This window comes from Xiphias gladius, chromosome 20 (genome assembly GCF_016859285.1).
Source record: "Xiphias gladius isolate SHS-SW01 ecotype Sanya breed wild chromosome 20, ASM1685928v1, whole genome shotgun sequence".
Classification (NCBI taxonomy): domain Eukaryota; kingdom Metazoa; phylum Chordata; class Actinopteri; order Istiophoriformes; family Xiphiidae; genus Xiphias; species Xiphias gladius.
This window is the reverse complement of record NC_053419.1, coordinates 5697471-5712749: the sequence shown is the minus strand read 5'-3', so window position 1 is coordinate 5712749 and position 15279 is coordinate 5697471. Positions and strand designations below refer to the sequence as shown.

The 15279-nt window shown below is 38.5% G+C and overlaps 1 protein-coding gene across 1 annotated transcript in view; it reads right to left on the bottom strand.

Annotated features, from left to right (window-relative positions):
* Nucleotides 1–15279, bottom strand: part of si:ch211-196i2.1 (collagen alpha-1(I) chain) — a 104795-nt gene that overhangs the window by 29598 nt on the left and 59918 nt on the right. The window contains exons 9-29 of the mRNA XM_040158036.1: nucleotides 13629–13667; nucleotides 13473–13526; nucleotides 13327–13380; nucleotides 9798–9905; nucleotides 9610–9663; nucleotides 8848–8901; nucleotides 8583–8627; nucleotides 7901–7954; nucleotides 6969–7013; nucleotides 6819–6872; nucleotides 6223–6267; nucleotides 6069–6122; nucleotides 5905–5949; nucleotides 4921–4974; nucleotides 3350–3394; nucleotides 3211–3264; nucleotides 2656–2763; nucleotides 2320–2373; nucleotides 1078–1131; nucleotides 730–812; nucleotides 259–304 (exon numbers count right to left, since the gene is read on the bottom strand). Coding sequence (XP_040013970.1) covers nucleotides 259–304; nucleotides 730–812; nucleotides 1078–1131; nucleotides 2320–2373; nucleotides 2656–2763; nucleotides 3211–3264; nucleotides 3350–3394; nucleotides 4921–4974; nucleotides 5905–5949; nucleotides 6069–6122; nucleotides 6223–6267; nucleotides 6819–6872; nucleotides 6969–7013; nucleotides 7901–7954; nucleotides 8583–8627; nucleotides 8848–8901; nucleotides 9610–9663; nucleotides 9798–9905; nucleotides 13327–13380; nucleotides 13473–13526; nucleotides 13629–13667 — 1203 coding nt within the window. The remainder of the gene's footprint in view (nucleotides 1–258; nucleotides 305–729; nucleotides 813–1077; nucleotides 1132–2319; nucleotides 2374–2655; nucleotides 2764–3210; nucleotides 3265–3349; nucleotides 3395–4920; nucleotides 4975–5904; nucleotides 5950–6068; nucleotides 6123–6222; nucleotides 6268–6818; nucleotides 6873–6968; nucleotides 7014–7900; nucleotides 7955–8582; nucleotides 8628–8847; nucleotides 8902–9609; nucleotides 9664–9797; nucleotides 9906–13326; nucleotides 13381–13472; nucleotides 13527–13628; nucleotides 13668–15279) is intronic.

The following is a 15279-nucleotide window of genomic DNA, read 5'->3' as shown; positions in this document are numbered from 1 at the left end:
GAATAATAAACACTGGTCCAGTATGTGGCAGAAAGTAGAGGAAACACGGACACACACGCGGACACACACACACACAAACACACACACACACACACACACACACACACACACACACACACACACACACACACACACACACACACACACACACACACACACACACACACACACACACACACACACACACACACACACACACACACAAGGCATTTACAGGTGATGGGATAGAAATATGATAGAGAATGGGAACCTGTGTACCAGGCTTTCCTTCTGCTCCCTCTGGTCCAGGTGGCCCCAGCAAACCCTGGGAGGAGTCAACCAAAAACACACACAAGAACACAAGACACACATATACAAACTGTTCATCCTGTAAACCTCTTTTTTGTTTGTTACTTTCAAAAAAATGAGGGCACATTTTTGAAAAAAGAAACAATGAAGCAAACATTACTTTTACCTCCGCAGGTCAGTATGACAATTGAGTATATGGGGCAGTTTAAGGTTTATCTAGAAAAGCTTCCCAACAGAAACAAAACAATCTGCTTCATTCACTATAACTAGAGTGGAAATAACATCAGCAAAAAAAGCAAGTTATGTGATGTTAAAAAAACCTCGTAAATTCAAGGCAGTTTAACTGGATTTCAGGTCTTATATTTGTAATACCAGTATTCATATTTTTGAGGACCTGCATTTTGAACAGATGACCAGAGCTACGGAGAGTGTTGACTACACCATGAGTCATTTCTGACAGGCTTGGTAGGCAAGTTTACCGGTGGGCCTGGTTGGCCAGGGTGGCCCCTCTGTCCAGTCCGACCCTGGAGAAAAGAAAAGAGAGAAGATAACGTTAGTATTAACTAATTAAAAGTGGAATTCACAGAGCAGGTTCCTAAAGCCAAGCAAATTGCTAGGAAAATCAAAATGACTGAAAAGAACTTGTTTCTGTAGCTACCTCTAATATGGCATTTTAAAAAATGTTTTTCTCTCTTTTTTATTTTGCTTTTTTTTAAATTTTGAGTTCATGATTGCTTCTGTGATGGCAGTATGATGAACCCTATGAATGAACTAAGAGGAGTGTTATACCTTGTTCCCTCTGGGTCCTGGTTTGCCGTCACGTCCATCTGGTCCCCTGTTCCCCTTCAAGTAGGTTCAGATATTAGTGTCCGTTGCTGAGCATCAATAGTCAGTATAAAGTGTTTGTTGTCGTCTTCAAAATATTTCCTGATGCATTTTTTCCCCCGTAATGACAATTAAATAAAAATGTGTGATTTTGCGTTCTTGTTCTTAAAATCGGGGAAATTGGGTAAAAATTATGAAGTAGAAAAACAGATGATTCATTTATGAAAAATTTTGAAATATGACCATGGAGCAGATTTTGAGTTAAAACCCCTTGTGTCACAGTCAAAAAATGCTGGATTGTTAAACTTACCAGAGATTCATTTTTCATCATCATTAAAATCAGCTTTGCAAACCAACATATTCATAAAGGGTCTGAAGTCAAAAAAAGTGAATAATCATGCTGCTGTTTTAAAGGGGTTCTCTGTATCTATCTAAAGCAAAGCCTGTGTTACAAACCGGAGGTGTGAATTTTGAAGGATGTGGGCATTTACCAGGCAGATGGGGTCTAATGAAGGATGCTATCAAGTAGCCTAATGGGAAATGTAGGATCCACTCATTATTGGAGCATCACCAATACTGGAGAAAAATTCTGGATATCTCTAACTCTGCTGCATCGATTCTGACCAATCTGTTTTAATCTGCATCTCGCAAGTGCTCCAACTTTATGGAAACATAATACTAAATGGCTGTATTTTAAGAGACAATTATCTTACATTCATGCTAGTGAAACTGTAAATTGTGGATTAATGGGTGGTTTTTAAAAACACTTCAACAATCAGGATGTTACCTTGTGTCTCAAAGACAGACAAAGAAAATAAAGTTCATGCTGTTGTTATTTCTTTAACAATGGGTTAAACATTTAGTAGAAGGCTGAGAGGGACTCCAACTGTGACCAGAGATAACAATTAAAACTCAAATTTCATAGTATTCACTTTGACATGCATGCTGCAAGAAAAAGGCTTTATCAGTTTTAGATTCTTTGACTTCAAACACTTAATGTTCCTGTGGAATGGCCAAGTGTAGAAACAGGAGTGTGTTAAATTCATGTTGCTGCAATCAAAAGTTTTTCATTCACTGCTCATTGCTAAATTCACATGCATTAGGCCGCTGGAAGCTCTAATGTTACACAGTTAAATCTGGTGTTTGGATCAACATATGAAGTCATCTGACACTTCTTGGTGTTCAGACCCACAAATCATCACTGACCTTTAACCCACTGCTGCCCTGTTTTCCCTGAGGGCCAGTTTCTCCATTTGTGCCCTGAACGAAGAAATATAAAATCAGTCAAGCTTATCTCGTTTTTCACCTTCACCAAACACTGCCTTACTCCAGGTTATAAAAGCATGTAAGGCAATATTATGCTACCAAAAAAAGTTTAGATAGTAAGTTAATAATCTGGTAATGAAAAGTATTTCATTTGTTGCCAGTGTAAATCTGAAAACAAGCAGGAGATCCACCATCAGGACTGTTTATAATTATGTATAAAAAATACTTACAAACAGAGTAAACAATACGGTTTTTCTATAGTGCTGTACAGTGTACCTCAGTGCCTTCGGGGCCAGGCTGGCCCTTGGTCCCTCGGAAACCTGGGAAGCCGGTGGGGCCCCTCTCTCCCTGAGGACCCCTAATTCCTGCCGCCCCCTGAATACCCTGAGAGAAGAACAGTGAGACTTTCTGAGGCACAGAGACCTTTCTGAATCATAAAGTACATTAGATGTTAACAGATGTCAGCGGATTTTGGGAAATACACTTCTGTTTGTTTGTGCTGATTAAACAAACGAGATATAACGTGTTAATAAGTGAGCTTTAGAGGTGCTGGTAGGTAGATTTTGTTAGCTTTGGACAGGGTCAGGGTCAGGCTCGCTGTCCCCCCCCCCATTTCCTGTCTCTGTGCTAAGCTAAGCAAATCAGCTGCTGGTTGTAGCTTTATATTTAGCATACAGACATGAAAATGGTGTCAATTTTCTCATGTAACTGTGGAAAAGAAAGTGAATAAGTGTATCTCTCAAAATGTTTAGCTATTCCTTTAAATAGCACTATGACATTATATTATTCTCTTCATCCAGTGTTATCAAACAGAAAATTGCTGCCTCCTACTTTGTTGCCTTTAGGTCCTGGATCCCCCTTGTCTCCATCTGGTCCCCTGTTACCCTGTAAATAAGAAAAGGGTAAAAAGTAAGTTCAGCCAATGATGTTTTGCAGTAAATATGTTTGTAAGTCTATACTGAGCACCTACCATTACCCCGGGAAAGCCCGTAGGACCCTGTTGCCCCGGAATGCCCTGTAAATAAAGCCAAAAGGACTGGAATGTATTGTTTAAAACTGGAAAAGATGACAGTAGATTAAGTAATAAAGGATCAAGGAACAAATTTATGAGCAACTTACTATAATACCTACAATATAGCACTACTATATTTAATTTAAAGGATAGATAGAGGATTAAATGGCTAGTAAAGATGTAAGTTATTTTGCAGTGCATCAACTTGTAAACTTTAATCTGTTGGAGTGAGTTACACTTCAGTGAAGCGCAGCATAAAATGAAGAGTAAGAAACACAGTGACTTCAGTGCCTCAAGGCATCATGTCATGATCCACTGACACCCCACAACCAGCAGATGGCATTGTGATGCTGTAGCATTCTATCTACCAACAGATAGAGATCAATGCAGGTAGAGATCAATGGGAAAATCTATTTTATTGTACAGTCTGTGAAGTTCTGTGGCTACTCTCCCTTGAAGTCGACGTCCAGCTAAAAAGACTCCAAAGGCCCAATGCAAATGCTCAATAAAGTAAAAAAAGAAGCCCAGGGTAACAACGTAAAGGTTAAAGGAATCATTTGAGCTGGAATCATCTGTTCATGAGTCTGCCATACAACGCATATAATGGAATGGCAGGACATCTGGATAAATGCCGCTGAAAAAAAAAAAAAAAAAAAAAAATTGTGCCTGAAGTTTGCAAAGAAAACCATGACACTCCACAATGATAATGGGAAAATATTTTGTGGACTGATGAAACCAAGGTTGAATTGTTTGGGAAGAACACACAGAACTACATATGGTGTAAAAAGGGCGCTGCATATCAACATGAAAACATCATCCCAACGGCGAAGGATGGTGGAGGGAGCATCATGATTTGAAGCTACTTTGCTGCCTCTGGGCCTGGACAGCTCGCCATCATCGAGGTATCTTATAGGATAATGTCAGGGTGGCTGTTCAACAGCTGAAGCTCAGTAGAAGTTGGGTCGATTACCCTAAACATCAAAGTAAATCTACTACAGAATGACTTAAAACAAAGAAAATCCACCTTCTGGAGTGGCACAGTCGGAGCCCAAACCTTAACCCAGTAGAGATACTGTAGAATGACCTAAAGAGCTCCCTTCACACCAGACATCCTAACAATATTTCTGAGATGAAGGAGTTCTGTAGGAAGATTGGTTCAAAAGTCCTCCTGAACGTTGTGCAGGTCTGATCCACAGCCACCGGAAGAGCTTGTTGAGGTTATTGCTACCAAAGGAGGTTCGGCCACTCATTAAATCCAAGGGCTCACTTACTTTTTCCACCAGCACTGTGAATATCTAATGAAAACACTAAAGATTGTAGTTTTTTGTTTGTTATTAGCTTAAGCATATTGTCTTTGTCTAAACTTGTGACTTAGATGAAGGTCAAATCACATTTTATGACTAATTAATGCAGAAAAGCAATTAATTCCAAAGGGTTCCCTGACTTTTTCCTGCCATTGTAGTGTGTACCTGCAGGTGTATGACTTTAATGATGTAATACCCTGGTGAATATGTTCAAGTGCAACTCACCATGGGCCCCTCAAAGCCAGGATCCCCCCATGCACCCATTGGCCCCACTGGCCCCTGGTATGAAAAGGAAAATAAACAACACAATAATGGTGATAAAATACCATATATTCTGTTCTTAAATGTCAGACTGTAAGGTCAGACTTACACTATCAGCTGTGTCTACATGTTGATTCACTATTGTGGGCTCCTCATCATGCATATTAAGCTTATATGTAGAATTAGATACATGTGTTTTGCCATCCCCATGTGAACTCAATTCATTCTTACCAACCATTAACAACATTTTTGTAATTAACTGAAGATATTCACAATGCACATTATATGTTGATGTCTCTGACACCTCAGGCAAACAGACAAGGCTCTGCCCCCAGGTGGTTTGAGAACTACTGGTCAAAACAGGTACAAAAAATTCTGCCATTTTTAAGAAATTTCATTAGAAAAAAACTCACCATGTACTGCCTAACCTTATCCTTAAATCTTTTAACGTAACTATGGGGCAAAGAGGCCCTATTTCAAAAGTAAACTACCAATGTATCAGTTTTTACACTGTCTTTGATTCACAACTGAAATTAACTGGCTAAAAATGGTTTGGACTTATTTCTTCAATGACAGCTCTGAAAAAACAACAACATTTTGCATCTACCAAATTCACCTACCACAGGTCTATAGTTCTAATTCATTGTCTGCATTAAATAAACCTAAACCGAAAAAAAATCATATGAGACAAGTTTATTTAGTATAAAAAAAGTACAAAAAAATAAAGAACTTTTCTGTCAAATTATTGAGTATTTAATTGTGCATTTTAAATAATCTTAATTATTAAGTAAGTAAAACATATCTGTCAAAGTATCGCTATCAAGGGTATGATTGTAATGTGTGCAGTTCTATTACAGTTCAACCATTAAATCTCCTCTGCACTTTTTTGAGGTTAGAAAACAAAATAAGAATAAAGGGAACAAAATAACTTGATGAAAACAGACTTACAGGATCTCCTTTAGGGCCAGGAACACCAATCAGTCCTGAATGTCCCTGTTAAGATGCACAGTTTGACTTTAACACCCTGCACTTTACTTACTACAAAGTTAATGAAGCAGCACCCCAACGAATCCTAAATTTCTATCGACGGTCTTGCCTTGAACTCTACTCACTTGGGGTCCTCTGAGTCCAGGAGATCCAATCTGTCCATCTAAACCTGGAGGCCCCTAATTGGAAGAAAAAATAAGGTAACACATTTATGTAAAACATAGTATTTAAAAAAAAATGAATACCTGCAGCATAATTATAATCAAACAAAATATATACCTGTGGGCCTTTGGGGCCAACACTGCCAGCAGGTCCTATGTCCCCCTGAAAGAAATTTTTACTTATATAAAAAATTGATACACAAAGTATGCTACCTGAAATTTAGGTTTGAACATTTACTTTGAGATCTATGAAACTGGTACCCATATTTCGGGAATCATATTGTGGCTTTCACTTGAGCTACAATATCTGCCTGTTTCAATCAAACATTTCTTGATCAATAGAAAATGAATCAACAATTTTGATGCACCATCCAGATCCATCCAATAATTCAAGTCAATCATCAAGCAGAAATGCCTAACATTCACTGGTTCCTGCTTATGAAACAGTATGATTTGCTGCTTTTCTCAATTTCATGTCATTGTACACCGAATATTTTTGGATTTTGAACTGCTGGTTGGACAAAACAGGCAATCTGAAGTCATTACCTTGGGCTCTGGGAACTTGTGATGGGCAATTTTCAATATTTTTTTGTACATTTTACAGTTTAATGAATAATCATTGGAAAAAAAAACAAAAAAACACAGAGCTAGGAAAAAACATCTTGAACCTGCAGACTAAATGAGTTATAATAAATACTTGTAATGTAATCTTACCCTTGAGCCATTAACTCCTTGAGCGCCAACACGTCCTGTAACACCTGGTGCACCCTGTGACACGCACACACAAAAAAATATTCTAAACGTATATTCATAATTGGCACTAAGAGACAAATATCTAATCACCTAATCCTTCTGTCTGCTTACCGTCGGCCCTGGCAGACCTGGGGGGCCATCCAGTCCGCTCTCGCCCTAGTAACAGTACATAACAGCATGAATGATACACTGTCCTACACTTCCTCATTGTCCATCAGTTCACTTTTAGAAGGTCAGAATCTCTCACAACGATTAAAACTGTATAATTAATTTAAGAGGATAATTCACCCAAAATATAAATAGTCAGGCAGTAAAGACACATCCCTAATTTAGAACAAAATGCTAGAGAGACCAAAAATGCACAAAAACGTCAATATTTTTTTGGTAAGGGTGTAAACCTTCTCTTGCACAAAGCATCCTGGGATAGGCTCGAGCCATGAACAGGAGGATGTCTACTAAATTCCCTCAAATTTCTAATGTTGCACCGTCCTGTAGGGCCAAATGATGACATTGTGAGATATATATATATATATATATATATATATATATATATATATATATATATATAAAAAACCAAGTCTTAACCCTCAAACACATAGCCATACAAATACATGTACACACACACACACACACACACACACACACACACACACACACACACACACACACACACACACACACACACACACACACACACACACACACACACACACACACACACACACACACACACACACACATGCACAAAGCTAATTTATTGTGGGTTTGGTACAAACATAACATCTGTTGCTATGGAATGATTATTTAAAGACAGAATGTTCACTTTCAGTTGATCTAATCACGGTTACAATGAAGCAGTAAAGCAGTAGCGAAGAGTGTAAAAAAAATGTGATAAATAATCAAAAGATTAAACAATATTCATTTGTACTAAGGAGGGTCACTCCTAATAGTGGAGAAGTGTAAAGTTAAAACACTAAAAAAAACAAAAAAAAAGCTTAAGTTCAACTTCTCAAGCAAATGCAGTCGGAGAGCACATCACTCACATCAGCCCCTTGGGGCCCCTCTGGCCCGTGGCCACCTCGGATCCCATGAGGCCCCTGCAGAGAAGATTAAAGATGTATTCAATGTCAACTTAATAAAAATATATCATTAACATACATAGAAAACACTGTTTTCAAAGTGAGGATTAATGGTACAGATTACTGTTTACTGGTCAGAGTGCCTGTGATAATACTGTGAGGCAGAGATTCTGATTTCATGACAAGTAGAATAAAAGTAAACCTGAGAATAGACTGAGCAGAAAAATGGGAGCCAGCCTTACTGCTAGGAATTCAAAGTTCAAAGAGGGACTGGATTGGGGATTAAAACGGATTTAGAAGCGCATGTCTTTCTTTCACAAAAGCTGATTGTTTGTTTTGTTCCTCTTATTTTACATGGGTTGGATGTGTTAGAAATGTATTACACAAGGACTGCTTCACTTTAATTCTTATTGTTTTAAACTAATCCTGCAATGTTTTGGTGCGTTGTCCAGCAATTTGTATTTGCACATGAAATGTTCTTAACATATAAACTGCTTAATGTCACAGATAAAGGAGAACTTCTTATGGTTTATGAACCACCTACTGTACTTTCTACACAAAGGTTATGAACATAGTGTGAAATCCCAAGTGAAATTCCTGGTTTGTTGCACATATAAAAAGATGCTATAATGGGAGAGGTACTCACTGGTGGTCCAACAGGACCAGGTGGGCCAGGTAAACCAGTTGAGCCCTATACAAAGACAGACAACAGTAAATGATCAATAAAACATATTATTCTGTTCAAAAAGAGATATCATTAGAGTTACAGTATATAGTCTTTCTTCATTAAAGCAAGCCACAAAGGACCAGGGGGTTTTCATTAATGCTGTGCACTGTTGGGTGTCAATAACATTTATTTATTTAACATTATTTAATTAAAAAAGAAAACATAAATAAATGCATCAGAGTACCTTCTCACCAGGTTCACCAATTTCCCCTCTTGGACCTTTGAGGCCAATGAGACCCTGGGGAGATAGAGAATAAATGACTGTGTTCAAGTAATTTTATTATGTTTTATCCTGTACACATCAGTAAATTTCACATAAGGGACACCTTCTAAATTGAAATCATGAATGAACATTTTCCATTTCTTTTTAACTAAAATCAATGTTTTTGTATTAACAATGGGTCACATGACTACCTGTATGTAAAAGGTGGCTTAGAGTGGTCAACCCATAGACTCTCACTGCTTTCATAACTTTGTTTTTTTCAGTTAAAAAGCTCTACTGTAAACTGTAGACTACCTGCCCAGCCGCAAATGGCAGACTTTCAAAGTTAACAACTAGCTGCTAACTTTGTCCAATCAACAAATAAGGAACTAGCTAAGAAACCAAACTTTTGCTTCAAGAGGTAGTGGACAGCAAAACCAGAGCTATAAGGAGAGTGAATATTGGACTCACATTTACTACAGTAGCCAGAAACATGACTTCAAATGACAACTAATGTTGCTCTGTAGATAAATGTTTGGTAACAATTTCGCTATAAAAAAAACCCCAAACCAAAAACAAAACAAAAAAAACAAGCTTGCCATATCAACTTAAAAGTTATGTTTACAGCTTGTTTCTGCCCCACATTGGTAGCTAGCTACTGTCCATAGCACTGAGTAAATCAAATGTTTAAATGGTACTGACGTTTCTTCCTTACAAAAGCAGGTGTGCCGTTTAATTCCTCACCTCATCACCCTTTTCCCCTTTGGACCCTCGTTCTCCCCTGTATCCCCAGGGACCCTGATGTCAATTAGAGACAAGATGGAAAGATTTCAACAGGTGAAAAAAGAAACAAACAAACACATAATTTACCAGCTCTAACACATTTATCCTAGACATGCAAGTGTTCTGTTTACTATACAGAATTTGCTCACCTGTGATCCAGGAGCACCAGGTGACCCGGGCTGACCATCTTCTCCATTTTCACCGTTTCTCCCCGGGGACCCGACTCGTCCTGGAGGGCCCCTGGGACCCTGCTCACCCTGTCAGGCAACATAAATCAGAGGTAGGTCACTGTTGATACTGTCTGCTTCTTTATCAGCCTGTTAATCAACTTGAACAGAGAACCAACAAAGTACAACAAAAAAAATATGAAATCAAGCAAACTAGAAAAAGAGCCAGTGAAATTACAAAACTCTACAGCTAGCTTCAAACTGGGATAGTTACAGTGGTCTGCAAAAAAACATGTGCAGATTCACAGTGAATGTCCCAACCACCTGTGCGGGCACTGTACGTTAAATTCTAAGCTGGGGAGGATGATGGATACAGTGTTATACATGCAGAGATTGGCATGATAAATGAGTTGTTTTTTTTTTAAACCATTATTTAGCTTCAAAAATGGTTAACTGAAATTATGAAAGCCGATGTTGATTTTACACACATTCACACCGGGAAACTGCCAATATGAACAAAGTCTAAATTTTTAGCCACTTATAGTGGCTTCAGCAGGTATTCAGACCCCTTCACTTTTTATCAAAAATTGAAATCTCTTATTTACATTAGTATTCAGACCATTTATTGTGGCACTTCAAACTGTGGTCAGGCGCATCTTGTTTGCTTTAATTATCCTTGAGTTGTGTCTGGGACTTGATTGGAGTCCACCTGTGGCAAACTAAATTGATTGGACACAGTTTAGAAAGGCACACACTTGTGTATATAAGGTCCCACAATTCACTCTGCATGTCATGACAAAAACCAGCCAGAAAGAACTCTTGGCGACCTCTGCAATAAAATTATGGTAAGGCATTGATCAGGCAAAGGTATAAAACCATTTCTAATGCATTGAGTGTTCCCGGGAGCACAGTGGCCTCAATTAATAGTGAAATGGAAGAAGTTTGGAACCACCAGGACTCTTCCTGGTCTCTCTAACAGAGCTTCAGAATTCTTTTGCAGAGATGGGACAGCCTATTGGAAGGATGACCATCTAAGCAGCATTCCATCAAATCAGGACTTTACGGTGGAAAGGCTAGACAGAAGCCACTTTGAGTAAAAGGAATATGACAGCCCGCTTGGAGTTTGCTAGGCGGCATTTAAATGACATTGAGCATGAGGAAAAAGATTATCTGGTTTGATGAGACAAAAACAGAACCCTCTGAGCAGAACTCCAAACACTATGTTTGGTGACCACCAGGCCCTGCTCATTACCTGGTTAATACCATCCCTACAGTGAAGCATGGTGGTGGCAGCAGCATGCTATGGGGGTGCTTGTCAGTGGTAGCGACGGGGAGGCTTGTCAAAATTGAGGAAAGGCCGAATACAGTCAATTACGGAGAGGTACTTGAAGAAAACCTGCTCCAGAATGGACGTGATCTGTGACTCGGGCAACATTTCACCTTTACGCACGATGCTGACCGGCAGCATACAGCCAAGAAAATGCTGGATTGGCTTTAGGAGTAGTCTCTGACTGTTGCCGATTGGCCCAGCCATTGCCCAGACTTAAACCCCACAGAACATCTGTGAAGAGACTCGAAGTCGGCAGTTCAGACACTTTCCATCCAATCTGATTAATCTTAAGAGAATCTGCTAGGAATAATGGGATAAACTGCCCAAATCCAGGTGTGCAAAACTTGTATAGATTTACCGAAGAAGACTCAAAGCTCTAACTGCTGCCAAAGGGACTTCTACAAAGTACTGAATTAAGCGTCTGAATACATTTGTAAAAAATTTCTAAAAATGGCAAAAATGGCAATTTTATCTATTTACAATAACATCTACAACACAAAGTGTGCACAAAGCAAAGGTGTCTGAATACTTTCTGAAGCCACTGTATATTTGCTCCTCTTATTCTCTCATGACCTCAAAGAACAGTCACCAAAGACTGTTGTACAGGCGATTGAGTGTTTTCAGCTATCCCAAACCACACTGTTTGTTCCCCAGTACCAACTCATTGCACAACTGAGACCCCACACTATACTTGGCAACAAGCTTTCAATTTCCATACAGTCATAGTGAACTTCCAGGACTCATGTTTATGTATTTTGAGATGGCTTTTGAGATGGATGTAACAAAGTTTAATTTACCTCTACCTTTACAATGTTCACCCAAACAAATTATGGTTTTCAAATCTTATGTAACTCAGCAATAAATGACAAGAGAGGTCAGAGAATGAGAGAATGTGGAACTTATTAAATTACGCAATATAAATTTAGAAAACTTGATCAACTATGCCTTAGAGTATTCAAATTTAGAAAGAAATATGGAACTTCTTAATTTAACAATATAACTTTCATATCCTCTCAATATGAGAATGGTTACATCATAGGGACTTTCATGCACAGGCAGACAACACCCACTCCTTTTAACCATACTCATTCTGCTCCACCAGGTATATTACGCTTTTTTTAACTTGACACTCAACTGTTTAACTCTGGTGGTGGGTCCATCTTTTCAAACTTGTGTTGTAATCAAAAGCACTGTTCAATCCCACAAAAACTAATTTCATCATAAAAAGTTTTGAATGACACCAACAATATCAGATTTTATTAAAAAGATAAAGAATATGTACAATACTTAAACTCTACAGGAAGTGGCGACACCCAGTGACTCAGTCAATCATGGACAGACATCATTTACATGGCTAGTCCCTGCTGTTAGATTGTAATGTAACTGAGAGACTTAGGTTCGCCTAACTGGGCATATTTAGTAATAAAATAATACACAGGACACAGAGATGTAGTATGTTGAACAGCGGCAACAACTGCTTTAATTTTCCTAACACGTGTCACAAAATGGGACTCCGACAACATCTCCTGCCTTACGGCAACTCTTGGGACACACACTACCTCAAATATCGCAACACGTAGTAATAACAGGACAGTCTGTTACAGTAATTACATATGACGGGCAGGAAATCCAAAGTGTAAGATCATTAAGAGAGGGTAAAGGACAACGCCGAGAAGGTGAGATGCAAGTAAGTAGCCTGACACTAGCCACTTAGCATAGCCATTCGCTCTGACAGTGTCCTTGCTCGTTGTTCCAACACATTCAGATTCATTACCACTTTTGCCGGTCTCCCTCGCTTCATGCGTGTGCTTGTAAAATTTATATTTTAAAACCTAATTTTTACAGCTTTGTATTTCTTTGTAATGTAGCACATTGTTAACAATGTTACTTATAACATTCTTTCACAGCCCTGGAACTCAAACCAGTATCTGATGCTACCCAAAAATATGTATTTAAATAATTAAATGTCTATCATAAACGTGTGGCAACTGGTCGACTAATGGCTTGTACTAACAACTACTAGTCGCCTCGGAAAAACTTTGATCAAGGGCAGCCCTACTAGATCCATGGGCTGATTTTGGTGAGGTGAGACCAAGTTTGTGGCTCTGAAGAATCTTTTTTACACTGAATTGATTAATAACTAGTTACTTTTGGACAGGAAGTGATGGTTTGGGTGCTTACCATCTCTCCTGGCATCCCTTGTCGTCCACGCTCCCCAGGTTCACCAGGTGGCCCCTGAGGAAAAAGATCAGGAAAAATACAAAGTGTTCACCAATTAAGGATTTATCAACACATAATTTCCTTAAAGTATGAAGCCCATCTCTAACCTGTATGCCGGGTTTTCCAATCTCTCCAGGTGGTCCCTCAGGACCTTCTTCACTCTGCAAGCTCACAAAGAAGAAACCAGCCTCAGGTCAACAGGAACTAAGAAAACAACTAAATCCCAACAAAAGAGAGGCTATTAATCGTCACAGTATACTTACAGGCCATCCAGCAACAAGTAACTGGTAGAAATTGGTTTGCTACAGGAAAAATAGAAACACACAGGATAAGTTAGAGATCCACGAAATAAAAATACAGAAAATGACACAAAAGAAATTAAAAAGTATATGGATGATATCAATGACATTTTTTATTTTTATTGAACAAACTCAAAGCTTCAGTGAGCACAGTGAGAGAACATTAACATATATTTTTCTTTTAAACCCATCAACCAATAGGCCTCTTTATCCCATCTCCTCAAGTCCTCCAGTCCCACTCTCCATATACACTATCTGACGTAATATAAAACTGACAGCGCCCATTTCAAAATGTAATGATGACAAAATGATGAAAATAAGGAAAATGAGGAAAATAAATACATAAATTAAAATTAATAATATGCAATAAATAGATACATAGATATAGCTGAGGGGATTCAGTAATGAAGGGAGTAAGTCATAAATGAATACAGACTACATGCAGTCAGAAAGGCTCTTAGTACTATGAAAGAATTAGATCATAGAACCCCACATGGAATGAGCAATTTCCAGTATAATAAAAATAAATTAAGGGTCTAAAATAGATTTGAGGCCTGACTCTGGAGGCATATTGGAGAATTTGGGATTTTGGAACCGAGCAAAATACATCGGAATGATGGAGGTTGGATTTTTTTTTTTTTTGACGGGTCATTGAAATGTGAACACATAATTTATAATGAAATACATAATCATCTCTCATCTCTCTCCATCTTTCTAAAGTTAAAAAAACTATCTTTGCTTTATAATTGACCCTCATTCAAAATGAGCAAAGGTATTTGTATGACCTCTGTAGTCTGTCCATATGAAGTTTTAAGCACATATAGTGACAAATCGCCATCAGAAACTACTAGCAGACTTTTATTTTCATCATCTTTTTTCAATAACGGACAGTTCTCCATCAAGCTGACATGCTGGATGACAAACAGCTGTGGCCACAAAGAGATTAAACAGATGAGGACAGGGCATCAGCTTGCATGCACGATAACTACAGGGTCAAAGGTTACAAAGAGCCTGGGGATCTTATGGGTCTGGTGAAAGATTGCTTAGCATCAAAGAACATTTGATGTCCAGTGCGTCTTTTAGGTAACTGACAATGAATTACACAGGGTCTTAGGGAGAGAAAAAGCAAGGAATAATCACCTTCACTTCAACTGGTTAAGATGTTTGAACGGACCCTGGGAAATGTGGTACCCTACCAGGAATTAGATGAAACTTCTCTCTGGAAAGGACTTCCGAGATGTTATGTGTGGTCTCAGTGCCCACTTGTTGTTGGTCAGTAAAGATGCCAAATGGGTACGCTAACTGTTTGATAAACCATAATATCTCAATTTGAATTTCTTTATCTGTTAAATACACAAGAAATTGACAGGAATGTAATTAGTTTTGCTAGTATTTAGTCCTAAACCTAATTATCGGACAAAACTGAAAATTGGTTTGGATGATGGCACAAGATGAAAACCTGGGATCACCAAATCTTTTACAATTCATCTTGAGGGGAACATGAATTTCTGTACCATTTCTCATTGCAACTTGTCTTAAAGTCGTTAAGATATTTCAGTCTGGACCAAATTGGTGGACCCACCGACTGTCCAACCAACAGAACAGCCGACCGACC